This window comes from Ceratotherium simum, chromosome X, assembly GCF_057802395.1.
Source record: "Ceratotherium simum simum isolate JZ-2026a chromosome X, ASM5780239v1, whole genome shotgun sequence".
Taxonomy (NCBI): domain Eukaryota; kingdom Metazoa; phylum Chordata; class Mammalia; order Perissodactyla; family Rhinocerotidae; genus Ceratotherium; species Ceratotherium simum.
The window spans coordinates 115,959,354-115,978,732 of NC_141940.1; the positions used below are offsets into that span (position 1 = coordinate 115,959,354).

The window sequence follows — 19,379 nt, forward strand, 5'->3', positions numbered from 1 at the left end:
CCCCACCATGACTGGTGCAGAGGTGTCATTGAATGACTGCCTACCCAGGAATGACATTTTCCAGCCCCCCCCCTTGCAGTTAGGTGCAGCCATGTGACTGAGTTCTAGCCAATGCAATGTGAGCACAAGTGATCGGCACTACTTCCAGGCAGGGTTAGCATCCTGCGGGCACTCTTCTATGTTCATCCTCAATGGCCCACTGAATGGAGGATGATACAGCCCCAGGAGAGAAGGAGCCCTGGTGCCTGAATCACCATGTGGAGGAAAGCCACCTGCCAACCTGTTAGATGAATGAGAAATATACCTATTGTGGTTAAGTCATCAAACTGTAGGGCATATTTGTTATAGCAGCTGTGACCCTAACTAATCTATCCTTCAATCCAGGCCCAAAGGAAAAGCAGACCTACCCAGTCCTAACAGCACAGCAATCCCTGCACCGCAGAGAGAAGCATGAGGTTATCTTAGCTTTGTAATTTGACCACATAATGACATGAGATGATTCTGAGCCCAAACAACTTTATAATTGATTGTCAATTGCAGACTATCTACAGGGACAGCATGCTGATACATCTTTACAGACGTCTTTTGTGTGTGTGTGTGTGAGGAAGATTAGCCCTAGCTAACATCCATTGCCAATCCTCCTCTTTTTGCTGAGGAAGACCGGCCCTGGGCTAACGTTCATGCCCATCTTCCTCTACTTTATATGGGACGCCACCACAGCATGGGCTGATAAGCAGTGCGTCGGTCCATGCCCAGGATCCAAACCCGCGAACACCAGGCCGCCAAAGTGGAGTGCATGAACTTAAACCGTTATGCCACTGGGACGGCCCCACAGCTGTCTTTTTATGTTTGGTTAATATGAGTATCTTTCATGGGTTTGAAGGAGATTCTCAGGAAGAATGTACACAGTAAAAAGAAAAGACGGCTAGGGTAAAATTGTGGGAAAACTGTTAAATGAAGAATGAATAAATGGAGCTAAAAAAGAAGACAGAGCTCAGCAATTTTGTTTTCACATCAAGCTATTCTATATTATACTCTATAATCTTATTTACATTCTGTCTCCCACTCTACTCTCACTATAAGGTCCATAAGGGCAGGAAATTTTGTCTCTCCTGATCACTGCTGTATGCCTAGAAAAGTGCCTATCACATAGGAAACACTCAATAAATATGCATTGAATGAGTGAACAAATACATGAATGATCAGACAAACTGCCAGTTCTGTTCCGGAGACAGAAAGGTTAACCTGAGCTCTCCTATAATGACTGGAACTGAACTTTATATGCACTTATCAAGCAACGTCTCCCAACAGTGTAAAGGCTGGGCCCTCTCCCGTACTTATAAAGTTAGAGAACTTTAAAAAAAAAAAAAAAACCCTTTTTTTTACTTTTTATTTTGAAATATTTATAGAGTCACAGGAAGTTGCAATAAATAACTTCTGTTTTTGCCTGTAGAGAAGTTAGTTAAAATTAAATCCTAACAAAGCAATTTAACTTTATCAGTTTCTTCATGGAAATAAATCCACAAAGATGCCTTTAATCACATATTGCCAAACTCATTTAGAGATCTAATTTCAACAGTTTACAAGGTTGATTATCAAACTGTAGGAATCTCTCTGAGTCTAATAAGCAACACACAGTTGCTGCTTATTAAGATAAACTAAATTTTAAAAATGATCACCACATAGGAGAACGTTAGGTAAAACATATTTGTCACTTTTATGCTAAGTGTCAGACACTGTAAGCACCTAATACACTTGACCTATGTTCATCTTCACAACAACTCTGCAAAGTAGATCCCATTATTCCCATTCTGCAGAACAGGAAACTAAGGATTAGGGAAGGGAAGTGACTTACCAAGACCACATATCTAGAAAACGGTAGAGCCAGAACATGAACAGAGCCTGGAGTCCATACTCTTCATCAGAAAGCTCTATGGTTCTCCCCCTTATCCACCCATCCATCCTATAACAATGGACCATTTCCTCTCAAGAAAAAATCTCACTGCAATGCCTAAATCATTGCAGCAATTTTGAAGATTGAGGATCCGAGCTTGGGATATGAATATGCTATACTTCCACCTCCCTCCCCATGATCTAGTTTAGTTGGTCAGTGAACTATTAAATTATACAGAGCATCCTTTTATTTCTCACATAATTTTTGCCTATAAGCATCTGGCATGTTTTCACATGAGGAAAGAATCCTGTATATAGCCATACAATACAAGTATTCAATCATTTCACTGTTATTTTAGTATGTAGTATTAACACTATTTTGATTAACCTAAGAAATGCTTATGAGTAATTGCTGTCTCCAAGTCTTCCATCAGGAGCCAAGATCTGCTGCTCCAGAAGGGCATTTTTCCTTTACAGTTGTCAGGATTTTGCTCTGTGCTTGGAGGAGAAGGCCAAGAGAACAAGAGAAAAGTGAGAAATAAGGAGTAAGAGGAGACTTTGATGAGGCTGCAGACTTCTGACACCACTGCACTAGCATTCCCAGCCCCATCCTTGCCTGTTAGGTCAAGGCTGCCTGTCTCTTCTCCACTATGTCCTCCCCTTAACACTCAAGGCAGCCTGAGGTCAGATGGGAAACACATGTGCCAAGAACTTGGGCTGAATTCAAGGAATGCTTTAGAGAACGAGGCTACAGATTGGAGGTGCAAACAGAGTGTAGATTCTGGAGGGAGACAGACTTGAGTTCAAATCTGGGATGATCACTTACTCACCATGAGACCTGGGCCAGTTACTTAAGTTCTGAGCCATCAGTTTGCCACCTAAAAGGCGGGGACACAGCCCACAGGGCTCTGCCTACCTCTGCAGCATCATGTCCCTCCCACTTCAGGCTCTAGCCACACTGGCCTGCTTTCAGTTCTTCGACTGTGTCTCCTCTGCATACTATACATGGTGGATCAGCTCACTCAACACCTACTCCACCCCGTCTTTGCATAACTCCCTGCACTGCAGAGGGTGGCTAGGTAAAAACTACACTGCCCACACACCTTTGCTGCTAGAATTCCAGATGGGACTTAGGTTCCACTAAACACACCCATGGAAGACTGATTCAGAACTGAGTCACATGGTGACAGGGGCAGGGAACAAAGCATTCATTCTGCTGGCTTAGGTCATGCATGGTGTGGAGCTGGAGCTGAAAGTAATGCAGCAATTGCCCAATTCTGTAGCTTTCTGATTGTGGCAGAGGCAACACTCCCTTAGCCGTCCAGTCCTGCAGTGTGGTTCAGGGAATTGTTCTTGCAAGCTCAGAACAGAGTCTGAATCTTCAGCCCTTCCAAAGATCTAGTAGGCCATCCACACTCCTATTGTAAATCCCTATTTGCTTAAGCTAGCCAGAGTAGATTCTGTTGTCCACAATGAAAACCCTGACCAACATATGCCCTTTGTCTAGGCTCTTCCCGCTACGGGAAACACTCCTCTCCTCACCTCCCCAGCACCATCCTTCTTTTGCCTGGTTAACTCCTGGTCATCCTCCACAGCCCAGCTCAAGCATTACTTCTTTGGCGAAGCCTTCCCTCACTTTCTAGCCCTAGGTCGGATTTCTCTGTTATATGCTAACAAAGTACTCCCTTGCCTTTAGGGCAACTGTCAGTTTTCCATTATACATATAGAGGTGGGATCATTTGATGCTCATCCATCTCCCAACTTGACTGCAAGTTCCCTCACAGCAGGGACCATGTTTGTAGTCCTCAGGGTACTCCTGGCATGGTGGCTGACCCATATAAGCCACTTAGTAAGCATTTCTGAATGAATGAGTAGAGGACGTAATCTTGCATGTAGTCTACCCTGCAAGACCGTTGGGAGGACTGAAAGGACACATACAAGCTAAGAGGCCAGCACAGCAACAGAAGAAAATAAGCAGTCAGTTGGTAGTGACTCTTGTTGGGATAGGCAGCTGGGGGCATGACTCACCTGAGATCAGGGGCAATACTGATGGGCCTAGGGGCTGAAATGGTACCCTTGTCAAGGAGGCTTCCATATTCACAGTCTAGTATATATTAACTAACTGAGACCAAAGGGTCCTGGGGAATAAGCTGGAAACAAATGCCACTCTCCTTTCTAGCTTTAAAAAGTACTGTCTGGGACCAGGAGTTCAATGGGGTATTTCTGGCTACAACTGAGAGGCTAAATCAGAGATGCTCCTGTATACCAAATCAGTTTGGGCCCTAGCTATTACCAGGAAAGTTCTGGCCACCATAAGCTTTAATGCAATGCCCATACCTGGTGGGGAAAAGCAACACTGACCCCACAAATAAAATGTGTTCATTTCAGGGCTGGCCCGGTGGCGTGGTGGTTAAGTTCACACACACCGCTTCAGCGGCCTGGGGTTTGCAGGTTTGGATCCCAGGCACGGACCTACACACTGCTCCTCAAGCCATGCTGTGGCGGCGTCCCACATACAAAATAGAGGGAGACTGGCACAGATGTTAGCTCAGCGACAATCTTCCTCACCAAAGGAAAAAAAAAGTGCTCATTTGCTTTCATCAGTAGTCTAACTGACCTGTGGTAAGACCACTACATGGATACTAAAATTCTACTATGTTCCAGTCTACCATTTTTACCCACCCCCTCACCCCACTGTCTCTAAGCACAGATTCTGCAAGGCCTTAAGACAGCACCCCAATCAGTCCTAATATTTACTGAATCAATGTCTTTTTCCCATAAACATCCTTAAATTTCTATCCCAGGTACCCTCTTCTTATATCCTGAAGTCACGTTTCTTTCAATGATTCAGTATCTTTTTACTATTCTCATAACACAAAACACTTTTGCCTTTCATGTAGAAGTACCCCCTAGCAAAGAAACCAAGCAATTACCATTACTTTAATTGTTAAGAAGTATGGGTACATGGTAAGCACCTGAGGAATACAATAAGAGACAGCTAAAACAGATTTAAGCCGAGAAAAGAAGGAAATTTCAGTATCAACTGAAATAAAATGTTTCAAAAATAAGGACTAGAAATTCTGAAAAACATTATAAGTAGGTGAAGGAAATAAGTAGGAAGGAAGCTTGATGCTATGAAAACTAGGAGGTCTTTGTGGTAATAGTGACCATTCAGATGTCTGCGGGTTCTAGGCAGACTCGGTGGAGGAGAACACACTGCGAACACGTTCCCCTTTTACCCCCTAGGAGACAGTCAAACTCCAGCGAGGGTCTGAAATCAAATGGGGAAAGTATCTGGTAAAACAAGATGTCAAGTCCAGAACAAGCTGCATGCATTCCTATAAAATTTATCAAACCAGTTCTTCCTGTTACACACAAAGGCAAACACACATATACTCTCTTCTCCCTCCCTTTTCTTCCTCCTCCCTCTCTCCCTTCTGTTTGTCAGAGGAAGAGAATATAGTTGTCTAAGCAATGCTGAGAGGTCAACACACACACACACACACACACACACACACACACACAGACAGTGTGTTGACATTTACCATCCCTAACAACAGATTTTCCTAGCCGTAATCTCTACCCATAAACTAAGTAATTCAACTTTACTGCCATGAAGGAATAAACAAGAAATCCTCATTGCCAGCGGGCTTGGAGTGCTCCAGAACCAAAAAGAAGCTGGGGTCCCTAACCTCCATCAAGGGCCTCAGGTGCCCAGGACCTCCTCTAGACCACACAAGGAGCAGTTTTCCACATATGCTGCAGCCTCTCACTTGTCCAAAGGAAAAGAGACACCAGCTTCTGGTTTCAGACTGGTAGGAATGATAAATCAATAAGGAAACATTGACAACCCAAAAGCAAAAAGGGCATAGGATATAAAGAAGCAATTTACAGAAAAGGAGATAGAGATGACTCATAAACTTAAGATATTCCACTTCACTAATAAAGAAAAATGCTAATTAAAACTACAGTGAGATATCATTTTTCATCTATCATGTTGGTAAAGATCCATCATTTTTTAGTACATTGTTTTTGCATGGGTATGGGAAAATAAACATTTTCATACGTTGTTGGTGTGTAAATTGGTACAGTCTCCAATTTGAAAATCTATCCAAAATTAAAAATGTGCAGACATTTCACCCAATTATTCCATTTCTAGGAAATGATCCTACACATATGCAAACAATGCTGTGATTGCAAGTTCTAGCTGTTTATCAGAAGAGGTTGGTTAAATGATTTATGGAAGATGCACACAATGAAATACTATGCATTTGAAAAAACAAAAAGATAAGTACTTTATGTACAGCTAAAGAATGTTATTAAAGTTTTTGTAAGTAAAAACTGCAAAGTGCATAACAGATATACAGTATGCTACCCCATGTGTAAAAAGGTGGAACTTGGGGCCAGCCTGGTGGCATAGCGGTTAAATTCGCGCATTCCACTTCGGCGGCCCGGGGTTCGCCAGTTGGGATCCTGGGCGTGGACCTACTCACTGCTCATCAAGCCATGCTGAGGCAGCGTCCCACATAGAAGAGCTACAACTCTACTACTATGATACACAACTATGTACTGGGGCTTTGGGGAGAAAAAAGAAGAGGAAGATTGGTAACAGATGTTAGCACAGGGCCAATCTTCCTCAAAAAAAAATAATAACCTACATTCACTTGTATATGCATAAAATATTCCTAGACCAATACAAAAAAAATAGGTCATGTAAGTTGCCTCTGGGTTTGACTGCAATATGAAGAGTAGAGGAAAGGGTAAGAACTATGTGTGGAAGTGGCATTATGCTGACGTAGACAGTGGGGCACCTACAGGGGGCAACATCAGAGCTCTCAGAAAAGGGGAGAGGGGAAAGATTCCAAAATAAGGAAGGAAAAAAATGCCTGAGGCCCTACTGAAAAAAATAAACAACCCATACACAGGCCAAAGGATGCTTTGACAGAGAATTCCTGGACCCTCAAAGAGCCCCCATGGGCCCCATCTGCCTTGTGGGTCATTTCCTTAGGCTAAGTATTAGGTAAGAGAACCACAGTGGCTGAGACAGTACATAGTGTGCCCCACTTGTTTACCTGCTTCTTTCTTCTCCAAACTCAGAGCACCAACTTGCTCATGACTCAATTCTAAGCCACCTCACTCAATCCCACCCCAGTCTTTCAGCCACAATCTCTACTCTCTACTCTCCTTATCCTCCCAGCATCCTGGTCCAGGCTACCCATAAAATATCTTTCACACCATAAAAAGTTCTCTCGGCGCAGTGTCAACCTCCCTGACAACAGAAAGACTATTTCTTCCTGTTCTCACCAAAAATCTTAGAATGAACCATTTACTTGTGGTGACTATCAGTTCTCTCTGGACTTATGGCAACACCACTTCAACAGAGCCTCAGGGTATTCATTTCTTTCACCATCCTTTACATACATGTTTTTGCTATTTAGAACCATTCTCAAAGGACCCAAGGAGCAGAGAGAATCTGCTTCTGGCCCTAAGTACCTACAGTTAAGCCCAGAGTGAGGTTGGGGGTGGGGGGAGGAGGCATGGCAAGAAACTGAGATTGAGCAAGAATGAGGGAAAAAAGGAGACGACTAAGTTAAACATATGTTTCCCAAGTTACAGACTTTAGATTAATATGGTGACTGGCTAGCAATGTCCAACAACCCCTCCCGTACCTGTTCATTAGAAATCTTCCAGCAAAAACATAGCCCAAACCCCAGTAGAATGACAGGGTGATCAAGTTCTCTAAATTCTGTTTGTCATTATTTTGTCTTTGAAGTAAGAAGGGTAGTGAGTACTGAGAATTTACCCCAAAGACTGTAAGTCCATCCCTCCAGGAAGAGAAGAAAACATCACAGCGTGTATGTTTAGGGTTTAAAAAGTGAGTGTGTTTTGGTTTAAAATAAAAGGTAATCTTTTCCGGAGAGATCTGGCTGGAAGGATATTTCATTTGCCAAAACTGTCTCCCTAAAGTCAGATAAAAATATACTGCATATATTAGATATATAAGAATACCTATATTCGCTTATATATGCATAAAATATTCCTGGAACGATACAAAAGAAACAGACAACACTGGTTTCTCTGGAAACCAATAAAGATCAGACGCCCATCCCCCTGGCTGAGCTTCACAGATAAATGAGCAGAGGAGCAACAAACCTTTTTTTTTTATTTTTGGGAGAAAGGTCAGCCCTGAGCTAACATGCCAATCCTCCTCTCTTTTGCTGAGGAAGATTGGCCCTGGGCTAACATCCGTGCCCATCTCCCTCTACTTTATATGGGACACCGCCACAGCATGGCTTGACAAGTGGTGCGTCGGTGCACCCCCGGGATCCGAACCTGTGAACCCCGGGCCGCCGAAGTAGGGTGCGTGCACTTAACCGCTGCGCCACCAGGCCGGCCCCCAAACCATTTTTTAAGAATGAAAAAATGGAAATCTCACATATACAAGAAATATTAGAAAATTCTCACACTTCATGTTATCACTGGAAAACAAGCATAGATGAATTGAGACAAAAGATAAAACAAAGAAGGCAGGGCCGGCCCTGTGGCTTAGCGGTTGAGTGCGTGCTCTCTGATGCTGGCGGCCCGGGTTCGGATCCCGGGTGCACACCGACGCACCGCTTCTCCGGCCACGCTGGGGCCGTGTCCCACATATGGCAACTAGAAAGCTGTGCAACTATGACATACAACTATCTACTGGGGCTTTGGGGCGAAAATAAAATAAAATAAATCTTTAAAAAAAAAACAAAGAAGGCAAAAGTGAGGAGGAAGAGTAAGGTTCCCACATAGAGAACAGTGACCTCCTGGGAAACGACCAGTAGCTCTGCGTGGCCAGAGTATGGAGGGAGAGAAGAAGTGAGCTATTGCAGCTGAAGAGGTAAGTAAGCAGGGTCCAAACACCAGGGCCCCCAGAGCCAGGTTCAGGAACACAGATGATATGCTGAGAGTAGGGGACAGAGAGTGACCAGTTTCAATCAAGGGAGTAGAAGGATCAGATTTGTGTTTTGAAGACTGTTTTTGTCTGCAATGAGGATAATAGATTTGAAGAGGGAAAGAGTAGAAGCAAGAAGAAAGAGTTAGGCTAATATAACTGATTTGGTGACAGAGGATGGCCTGAACCGAGGAAGTGCAGAGGAATGGACAGGTAAGAGAGGTATTTAGAAAATGAAATGGCCAGGACTTGGTAAGTGAATGGGCAGAAGGGGTAGGAGAGGAGTCAAAGACTGTGACCAGCATTCTGGCCTGTGCTGATGGGTGGATGGAGCCAGGAATGGAAGGGTGAAAGCTGGTTTTGTGGGAAAGACATGTTTAAAATGACAGTGGGACATCTGAGTGAAGATGTCTAGCAGATGGAGATATGTGGTCATCAGCCTCCATGTAGCTAAAGAGTAACAGAGTGAGAATTGGACCTAGGGACCACCAACATGGAAGGGGCAGGTGGAGAAAAGAGAATTGAAAAAGAAGATTAGGAAGAGGTAGTCATAGAAGCAGGAGGAAAATCAGGAGAGGATGGCATCATGGACACCAAATGATGAGAGCATTTCAAGGTGATCAGTGTGAAAAGCTGCCAAGAGGTCAACGAGACAAGGACTTAACACAAGGTAGTTTCTGGCAACCATGGCAAAAACAGAGGAAGTGGAGTATAATGGGAGCAGAAGGGGCAGTTCTAAATCCTACACCAGCAAAACTGCAAATGACTAGACAGTCTACATGGCTAGGATAACTTGTGAAAAGTAAACAACAAAATGACCTATAAACACATAACAGATGAAGTAAGAAAGAAGACTTATCATTTCTTTACAAACCACTGTCAACCACCCACCAACATAGGATATGCTCAGTATCTGAAATTTCAAGGGGAAAAACATCCAATGTCTGAACAAAAAAATTAAAATTCCTAAAATATTAAACAAAAAGACTATTCATTCTGATGTTTGGGCGCTGAATTTGGCATAAGCACCTCTAAAATGCCAAGCCCGTGAGCTACAACAGCACGGGCTCAGGTCCCTAAAAGCCTCCGCCAGTACCTAGAGGCCACCCCCTCCTCCAATCAGGCAGGCAGGGACTTGAACACAAGGCCACGGAGAAAGCTAGAAGACAGCAAGGTTGCCACCAGCACATTAACACTGCAAAGCGAGGGGAATTAGTCACCTGGCCTAACCTAGCACCATGCCCAATCCACATCACCAAGAACCTTCACTTCAAATCCCCTCATCTACATGACTAATTCAGGTTGGCATTTTGCCTTCTGGGACGTGGAGTCCAGCCAAACCATGCTGACAGGCATAAGAAGGAAACCTAAGAACTGAAGAAAGAAAAACACATGAGCCATGAAAACCACAGACTGCTGTCCCAAGAAAGGCCCCTTGCTCTCAGCTTAAACAGAAGGCAATGCTCCAAACAGGAGGGGGGGACCTTCACTGATGCCAAACAAACATTAAGGGAATCAGACTGTTGCAGATTATTACAATGAACTATTAAATCCATTCCAAGTCATTCAGGTTACAGAAAAGAGAAGGAACTTGCCCAAGGTCACACAGAGTTTGGCTGGACCTGGGCGAGAACCTGTCTGGTTTTTTTCTGCACTATACCATTAAGTCCTTCTAATGGCCAATCGCTGCCAAATACTTATGTGTAGCCCTGGCTCTCCCCAAAGCTCCAGACCCATATATCCTACCATCTCTTTGACACCTCCTCTTGGCTATCTCAAAAGCTCAAATCCCAACATCCAACAATGAACTCATATCTTTCCCCAATACTCCCAACACCAATTTTTCATCCAGGGCTTCTTAGCTTAACAGATGACATCACCATCCATCGAGTTCCTGAGCCAGAGATGAAGGAATTGTGTTCAGTGTTTGAACTCCAGCCCTACCACTTCCGACCTGTGACCTTGAGCAAATTAAACAGTCTTTAAACCTCAGGTTTTGTCATCTGAAGAATGGGATAACAACAGGAATTACCTTGTAAGACAGCTGTGAGCATGGAAAGAGATGAAGTGTATAAAATGGTAAGCACATAGAACATGTCTTTGTATGTGAAGTTCCCTCTATCTTCTTGCCTGCTCCCCCCAATCCCACCCCCTAACCTGGTTAACACCTATGAATCCTTCTCGTTTCAACTCGAATTTATTCCCCGCTAGAAGCCTTCCTTGATGACCCCCCACCTGCCAAGGGCAGGTCATAACACTGCCTCTTAATTTTTCATCCTCAAAGTACAGCAAAATTTCTATTCACCTCACATATCATAATTATATATTTACTTTGTGATGATTTGATTAATGGCATCTCCTCCAATAGCTTATAAGCTCCATGAGGGCAAGGAATGGGAGTGCTACATTTTTGTATTTTTGTATTCTCAATACAGTACCTGGCACTTAACAGATGTTTAGTAAATATTAGTTGAGTGATGTGCACAAGAAGCACGTTTATCAGCAGAAAAATGGACCTAGAGATTAGAAGAGAAATTACAGGACACCAATCCAAGGAAGAATCCATGGCGATCCCATCCAGGCAGACAAGTAGAAAGGGTCCAGTGAACCCCGTCTGACCACTGTAAAGTTCATGATTTGCTGCTTGTTGGACCATCATTCCAACCATTCAGGATTTGCTCTCCACATTACTAGAATACATTCTTCAGAAACATGCACAGCCATACCCTCGAGATTTTTTAAATGAATCCCAGTCCCTCTGATACCTTTCCTAATGTAACCCTCACTCCACAGTGGATGTAATTCTTGTGTTTAAAGACACATACTTTTGTATCACAGGACCTTTAAACACAGCCAACTACCACATCTGGGGCTCAGCTGAAGAAACAGCTGTCTGTTTCAACTTGGGGATAAAACTGAACTCTACTGGACCTAGGAGAGAATGGCATCTTGTCTCTCCAATGTGGTACCAAGAAAGGATTTTCAGGAATATTTTTTACTACACTCAATGTTTGTTTATGCAGCAACTCTAGAACCTAGCCTCCTTATACTATAGGACTCTAATATATTGCAAAATATTTTAAAGTACAGGGTTTTTTGTGTGTGTGTGTGTGTGTGTGAGGAAGCTCAGCCCTGAGCTAACATCCGTGCCAATCCTTTTTTTTTTTTTTTGCTGAGGAAGATTGGCCCTGGGCTCGCATCCGTGCCCATCTTCCTCCACTTTATATGGGACGCCGCCACAGCATGGCCTGACAAGCAGTGCATCAGTGCGCACCCGAGATCCGAACCCCGGCTCCCAGCAGCGGAGCACGCACACTTAACTGCTATGCCACGGGGCTGGCCCCTAAAGTGCAGGTTTTGACATTGGGCAGGCCTGGGTTCAAATGATGGTTCTGCCACCTACTAGTTATGAATGAAACCTTAGACCCATTACTTGACCTCTCTCAGCCACAGTTAGCTCATCTGTACTAAGAGATAAAACAGTACTAGATCCTATGATTGTAGGAAGCATTAAATATAAACACACAGCATATGGCTACATTATTATCTTTAAGAAAGTTCTTTGTACAAAGAGTACCAACTTAGAAGATAAAGTTCTGTACCACACCTAATACAGAGCCCCATTCCCAGAGGGTATTCCGTGAATACCACGATCTTGTTTAGCCTTTGTTTATTCTGTTTGAGACTACCAGCCACTTCTTTATGGGAGTATCTGACACCATCCTTCTATTTTGAGTAGAACTGCCTGCACACAAATGATCCTTCTTTCTAAGTTGGACAACTGAAATGTTATACAAACCATGCTACTTCCTCTTGTCTTAGGGTCAAACAGTACTGTTTTCATAATTTCTCTTATGCAGACATACATGCACACACACACACACACACACAGAAACACAAGCACAACCTTTTTTGAGAGGATGACTTCCTCAGCACAGGACTCAGAGATACTACACAAGATAACAGTTGCAGACACAGAAAAAATAAGAGCTCTTTATCCAAAGGAAAACACTGGAAAAAGGGAAGCTGACATTTTCTAAGCTGTAGTATAGCCAGGAGAAACTGAGATATCACTTGTGCTTCTGCCATAATATTTCTTTTGTATCTATTACATATAGGAAACAGTAGTTGCTGTCACTTGTAAAATAACTGTTCCCCAAACAGCATTGGATTAGGCACTGAGAGAGAATACAGAACTACCTCTGCCTTCCAAAAGCTTGCAACATAATTGGAGGCACAAAACAAATGGGCAACAGCTAACTATGCACTGAATGAGTAACAATCTAGCCATTTGTGACAACATGGATGGACATTGAGGGTATTATGCAAAGTGAAATAAATCAGAGGGAGAAGGTCAAATACCTTATGATTTCCTTCATTAAGTAGTAGATAATAACAACAATAAACAAACACATAGAGACAGAAATTGGATTGGTGGTTACCAGAGGGGAAGGGGGGAGGGAGGAGGGCGAAAGGGATAATTCGGCACATGTGTGTGGTGATGGGTTGTAATTAGTATTTGGGTGGTGAACATGATGTAATCTATGCAGAAATAGAAGTATAATGATGTACACCTGAAATTTATACAATGCTATAAACCAATGTTACTGCAATAAACAAAAAATTAAAGGTAAAAAAAAAAAAAGAATAAGGCAGAGATAAGAGGTTGTTTTGGAAAAAGTAAAGCTCTCCTGAAGGAGGTGCCTAGTGATTAAGCAGATGAAGGTGGAAGGGCATTTTAGACAAACCAAAGACCAAGAACTAGCCTGGATTAGTCTAGAGATACTGAGGAGTAGAAACAAACACAGTAGAAAAGATTTAGGAAAATATACAAGTGATAGAACAAGAAATACAATATTTGTATGAGGGGCAGTTTTATTTCTTCTTTGCAAAAAAAAAAGGGGGGGGGGGCCATCAAAAAGCCATGTCCCCAAAGTCTCCCAGTGGCATAACCCCACAAAATCACTTACCCGGATAAGGGAAGCCTGATGCCGAGGGGGCTTGGCTCCTGGGCCCCCCGATGAGGCTCCCTCAGGCTGGACAAGGGGCTGTCGAGCTTCATAAGGAGCTGAAACAGCAGGAGGGAAAGTCAGCATGGTACACAAAGATTTCACCCAAAAATCATGACTTCACACTAAAACTGATACAGTGCCTGCTCTTTGGGGAAGAATTAGCAAAGGAATTGAGTTTATATGCTTAGGGCCACCTAGGACAAACAAACCTTGGTGCCCTTAGGTACAATTTAAACAATCTAAAGACATTCAACCAATTTATGATAAGGCAGGAAAATATTTACATCAAATTAATTATTAAATTTTCAGAACATTTAATAATTACCCTGCCGATATGGCAGGAAAACAGTTAAACATAACCAGGTAGTATTCAGCTCCCACAGAAAGGAGAAATTATCACCCAAGTTGAAACCATTTCTGACCTCTTTGGGTGAACAGTTCGAGTTTTTGAAAGTATATAAATAAGTAAAATGCTTTCTTTCTGTAGATTCCTTATAAATAAAATGAGGTAGAGAGAGCAAAGCAGCCTGTTATGGTGTCACATTTAGCATAGTCGGATCTTTTTAAAATAAAGAAGGTATAACAACAGCACATCAAGAACAACAAACCACTCTCGGGCTCACATCTGCTTTTTGTATTTCCTCCAAGCAATGGAAACACAACATTATAACACGTTAAAATACATTAAAATATCAAAATCATTGCCTGGAAAACCATTAAGTAAATTTTCAGACCCTGGTAAGAATGGATAAAACTACAAAAACTGCAAAAGAAACATACACAGAGAGTACATAATCCAAATCTTAAAAAATAAGTCTCAGCTAGTAGGCACGTGTTGCCTTTGGAGAAGGAATTTTAAGATCATTCCATTTTGATGGAACACTGAATTAAACTCCTCATGCTGGAAGGTTTGCACCACAGTAAACTGTACCACAGTTGCGATACTAGTGGTCATGAGCTTTCCCTGGGAAGCTAACCCCACTCGCCTCTGGTTCCCCTTTGAGGGAAGGAGCTTATACTGCCTAGGAGGGACATGTGTGGGGGAAGACTATCTGGCCCTTGGCTCCAGTCTCTCACCTACAAGAGCTTTCCCTCAAAAGAGACAGATACATCTCATCAGTTAGGCTTGAACGAAGATTCAGCTGCGTGGGAGGTCATTTTTGGAGAGGCCTGGACTCACGGCAGATTTTCTCTTCCTACTCCTCTGGGAAGCCTGGGTTGGCCTCGTTTGCCTGTGACTGGAAAGGTGAGTGTCTAAAGCCCATCTGGTCACAAATCTAAGATACATGCTCCAATCAGCTCTATCAGTACCACAGCTGATATTCAGGCCACCCTCCATCTGACTCCTGCCTCATTCCTCAATCGGATCTGAACTCAGGAGGTAAAAAGGTAGATGTTACTTATTGCTTCTACTCTCCCTCCTCCCAAATAAAACCCAAAACATGCAACTCAATGCAAAATAAACAATTCTTAGATCCCTTTATGAGAGATTTAATAAGGAACCAGAAGTACTATCCTTCTCCAAGGGGGAGGAGTATAGAAAGAAGCATAAAGATTTTATCACTCTCAGATTCAGTGTCAAACCGGAACAGAGACCACGAGTAACTGCACACTAAAGACTGCAGTCAACCCAGTGAATGATATCCAGAAGATGACTTTCAAGAACACTTAAGAGCTTCAAGAGTAAAACAGGTACCAGAGTGTAAAAACACAAAAGAAAATATAAGGGAATATTTGAGCATCTACAATGTGCCAAGATCTGTGCTAGGCAAAGATGTTTATATAACATGTCTCATTAGATCCACAGAGCAAACCTCTGAGGCAGAGATTATTCCATTTTACAGATAAGGGAAACTGAGGCTCAGAAAAGTGAAATACCCATAGAAACACAGGCTAGAAATGGACAGAAATGTAGGCCCACCAACTCTATCTTTAGGCCCAGGAGACTGACATCACAGCCCATGCTCTTAAGTCAGGAGATAGCTAGAAGTGATTCATGAGAATAAGAAAAAGCAGAACTGACATACTGATTTGAGATAAGACATTAGCTATCAGAAGGAAGCAGGTAAGAGTTGAAAGTAGTTGCCTCTGGAGATCAGAAACAAGTTGGGTAGGAAGGAGAATAGTTGTTTTTACTATAGGCATTAAAGTATTATTGAACTATATGCATGTATTACTGTGATTTAAACATTTATTTAAATATAGATAGCAATACCTGCCTCTGAGGGTTGTGGTAAGAAGAAAAGAATGCACATAAAGACCTCTGCATGATTCCTGGCGCATAAGTCTCACCCAACGAACAAGAGCGATAGCTACATCCCACAGGTGATACTAGCAGGAGCCCAGGGGAGAAGCTGAAGGGGGGCTCTGAATCACAGACTGGTCTGAAAATGCTCAGTCTGATTTAAAACACAGTCACACACATGCCCCACCAGCCTGGAATCACGACAGAGTCCTGGACAGGGAAATGATCCCAGAAAAACGTATTCCTAGAAAATTATCCCAGCAGCAAAACTCCTTTCTGAAAAGGCATAAATTCATAAATTAAGAATAACTCTAGGGGCTGGCCCCATGGCGTAGCGGTTAAGTGTGCACGCTCCGCTGCTGGCGGTCTGGGTTCAGATTCCGGGCGCGCACCAACACACTACTTGTCAGGCCACGCTGTGGCAGCGTCCCATATAAAGTGGAGGAAGATGGGCACGGATGTTAGCCCAGGGCCAGTCTTCCTCAGCAAAAAGAGGAGGATTGGCCTGGATGTTAGCTCAAGGCTGATCTTACTCACAAAAAAAATAAAAAAAGAATAACTCTAGAATGCTCAGTACCAGTCACTAAGGTTTAACAGGTTTTAGATATGTTACCGTATAGATCAAAGGGAAGATGGAGGAAAGAAATAGGAAAGAGAATCCTGGGTTCTTCAGAGGGGTTGATGGCATTGTGAAGGCAACAGAGGAGAGTTAAGAAATAGATGGAAAAATACATGAAAGCCTTAAGAGAAACTGAGTTCCGAAAACGTGAGGGAAGAGAATGAAGACATGTGGGTTACTCTTACTTCTTGACCTAAAGATATATGACAGAAAAGGAAGGAGACAGGTAAAGAAAATCCTTCAGGGGAAAATCTACAGATGTTATAAAAATAGGAATGAACAAGCTTTGAAGTGAACAGTATTAATTAGAAGTAAAAATCACAAGATGGACCCAAGTTGCCGTAGAAAAAAAACTCTCCCTCCCTTTGACTTAGATAGATGGAGAAGTCTAAACGGAAATACATGTAAACATTTTATTTATGAATGACCTTGTTCCCAGCTATAGGTACCAAACAGCCTCCTAATCAGTGACTAGATCCAGAAAACTCAACTCATTGAGAAACAGGAGACTGTCCACTCAGACTCCTCTTTATGGGTATACTGGGCAAAAGAGAAATCTCTGGAAGATCAGCTCGCCACGTTTAAGGATCACGATATAGGAGAAAAACCAGGAAGGGGTAACAGAAACTTAGAAAATAATGTTTCAAGAATGAAAGAGTGACCACAAGGAGATGTCACTTCACATCTAATAGAATGGCTAAAATTAAAAACACTGAAGAAAAAGAAACCACTGAGAGTACCAAATGCTGGCAAGGAACACTGAACTCTCAAACATTGCCAGTGGGAGTATACAGCCATTTTATAAAACTCTTTGGTAATCTCTTATACACCTATCCTAAGATCCAGCAAATGTTCATAGTATTCTTATTCATAACAGCCAAACACCGAAAATAACCCAAATGTCCATCAACAGGAGAATGGATCATCAAACTGTGGTACATTCACACAATGGAACACTACTGAGTAATAAAAAGGAACAAGCTACTGACACACACAACAATATGGATCAATCTCAACCACTGTGCTGAGGGAAAGACAGGAGACACATAAGAGTACAGTCATTCAATGTGATTCCATTTATACGAAGTTCTAGAAGAGGCAAAACTAATCTATGGTGATAAAAATCAGAACAGTGCTTGCACTGGGGTGCAAGGAATGACTAGAAAGGGGCATCCCTAGAGTGATGGAAATGTTCTTTTTTTTTTTTTTTTTTTTACAGAAAGGCAGACTGCCACATGCAGTGCCTCATTTGGATGTGTCTGGAGTCTTGGAAGCTTGACTACCCTACATTCTCCTACAAATGGACCTTGAGAGCTTGTTTGGAGGTTCTAGCAGGGGAGCACAGCCACTTGTATACCCCTGACAGAAGAATGGTCCTCCTCTATCGGGGAAGGTTGTCCTCTTCAACCGGGCACACACCTTCGGGAGGAAGGGGATACCTGCCTAGCCAGCCAAATCAGCCAAATCAACCCTGGTGATCAATGCGGTGACAGATGTCACAGCCAGATCGCCCTCACATCTGGAAATGTTCTATTCTTGATCGAAGCAGTGGCTACCTGGGTACATCCATTTGTTAAAACTCAAATTGAAGATTTTTAAATGTGTTCATTTTATCATACGTAAATTTTAGCTCACTTTAAAAAAAAGGATAAAAAAGAATGAAGGCATGGACGACCTTGACATAGGCTGCTAGGAGTCAAGAAAGACCGAGAAAAGCAGGTTGTCTGTTTGCCACTGGGGGAATGGAAGCCCAATTTGAACAGAATGAGGAGAGAATGGAGCAAGAAGTAGAGAGAGCAAGTACCGACAGGTTTTTTAAGGAGTATCAAAAAAAGGGTAGAACTTGGTGATAGGCTGACTCAGTAGAACAAAAAATGACTCACCTGTGAATTAAACACCAAAAAACAGGCACCATGCTATGCATAGGACTCCTACTTCCAAGCCCAAATAAGATTAGGAATCAAAAGACCCCACTTCTAAAAATAGAGAAATCAGGCAGGAGAGACTATAAGAGGAAAATGAAGAATTCTCAACCCCGTTTCGTTTCAGACACCAATGAGACATTCAAGCTGCAGGAGAGTGTTTTTTTGTTACTATCCCTTAACAACATTATGTTACATTTGCATAGGACTTAATTTCCAAACACATTTTATACTCACGTTCTCACTAATCCTCACAGCCCCCCTCTAGGATACTGTCAGTGCATTTTAAAAGAGGAGAGGAAATCATGGTTCAGAGAAATTAAATAGCTTGCCCAAGGTCACATAGCTAGGCACATAAACCCACACCTTCTAATTCCAATCAAAAGATATTTCCATTATGCCGCATCTGCTTCTCTCTGCATGATTACAGCCCCTCTTTAGTCCAGCCCAGCACACATTTTTATATCTGTGTCCCTCAAGAAGTCACTACTATTTCCAATGCAGCAAAAACCTGCAGAAACTGGGTAATTTTCAGCCACAGCCCACAAGTTAAAAAAGGGGGGTTACTAATATCCAATTCTAGAATACCTTTAATTGGTCCTATCTTAAACTAGGAGCCTGAGCCCCAGGAGGACAAGATGCTGCAGTGAATTTATGGAGCTTTAAGCACTGCAGCCTGGGCAGCCAACTCTGCAAGTCACCCTCAGAACCAACTAACGTATTTTACCACTGACATGGTCAGCACAGTATAAATATGAGC

The 19,379-nt window shown here is 42.6% G+C and overlaps 1 protein-coding gene across 7 annotated transcripts in view; it reads right to left on the reverse strand.

The window, feature by feature from the left end:
* The window catches only part of REPS2 (RALBP1 associated Eps domain containing 2), a 261,022-nt gene that overhangs the window by 114,374 nt on the left and 127,269 nt on the right, over positions 1-19,379 (reverse strand). For all 7 annotated transcript variants that reach the window (XM_087427758.1, XM_014791129.2, XM_087427756.1 and 4 more), the window contains exon 5: positions 13,792-13,889. In XM_087427758.1, coding sequence (XP_087283884.1) covers positions 13,792-13,889 — 98 coding nt within the window. The remainder of the gene's footprint in view (positions 1-13,791; positions 13,890-19,379) is intronic.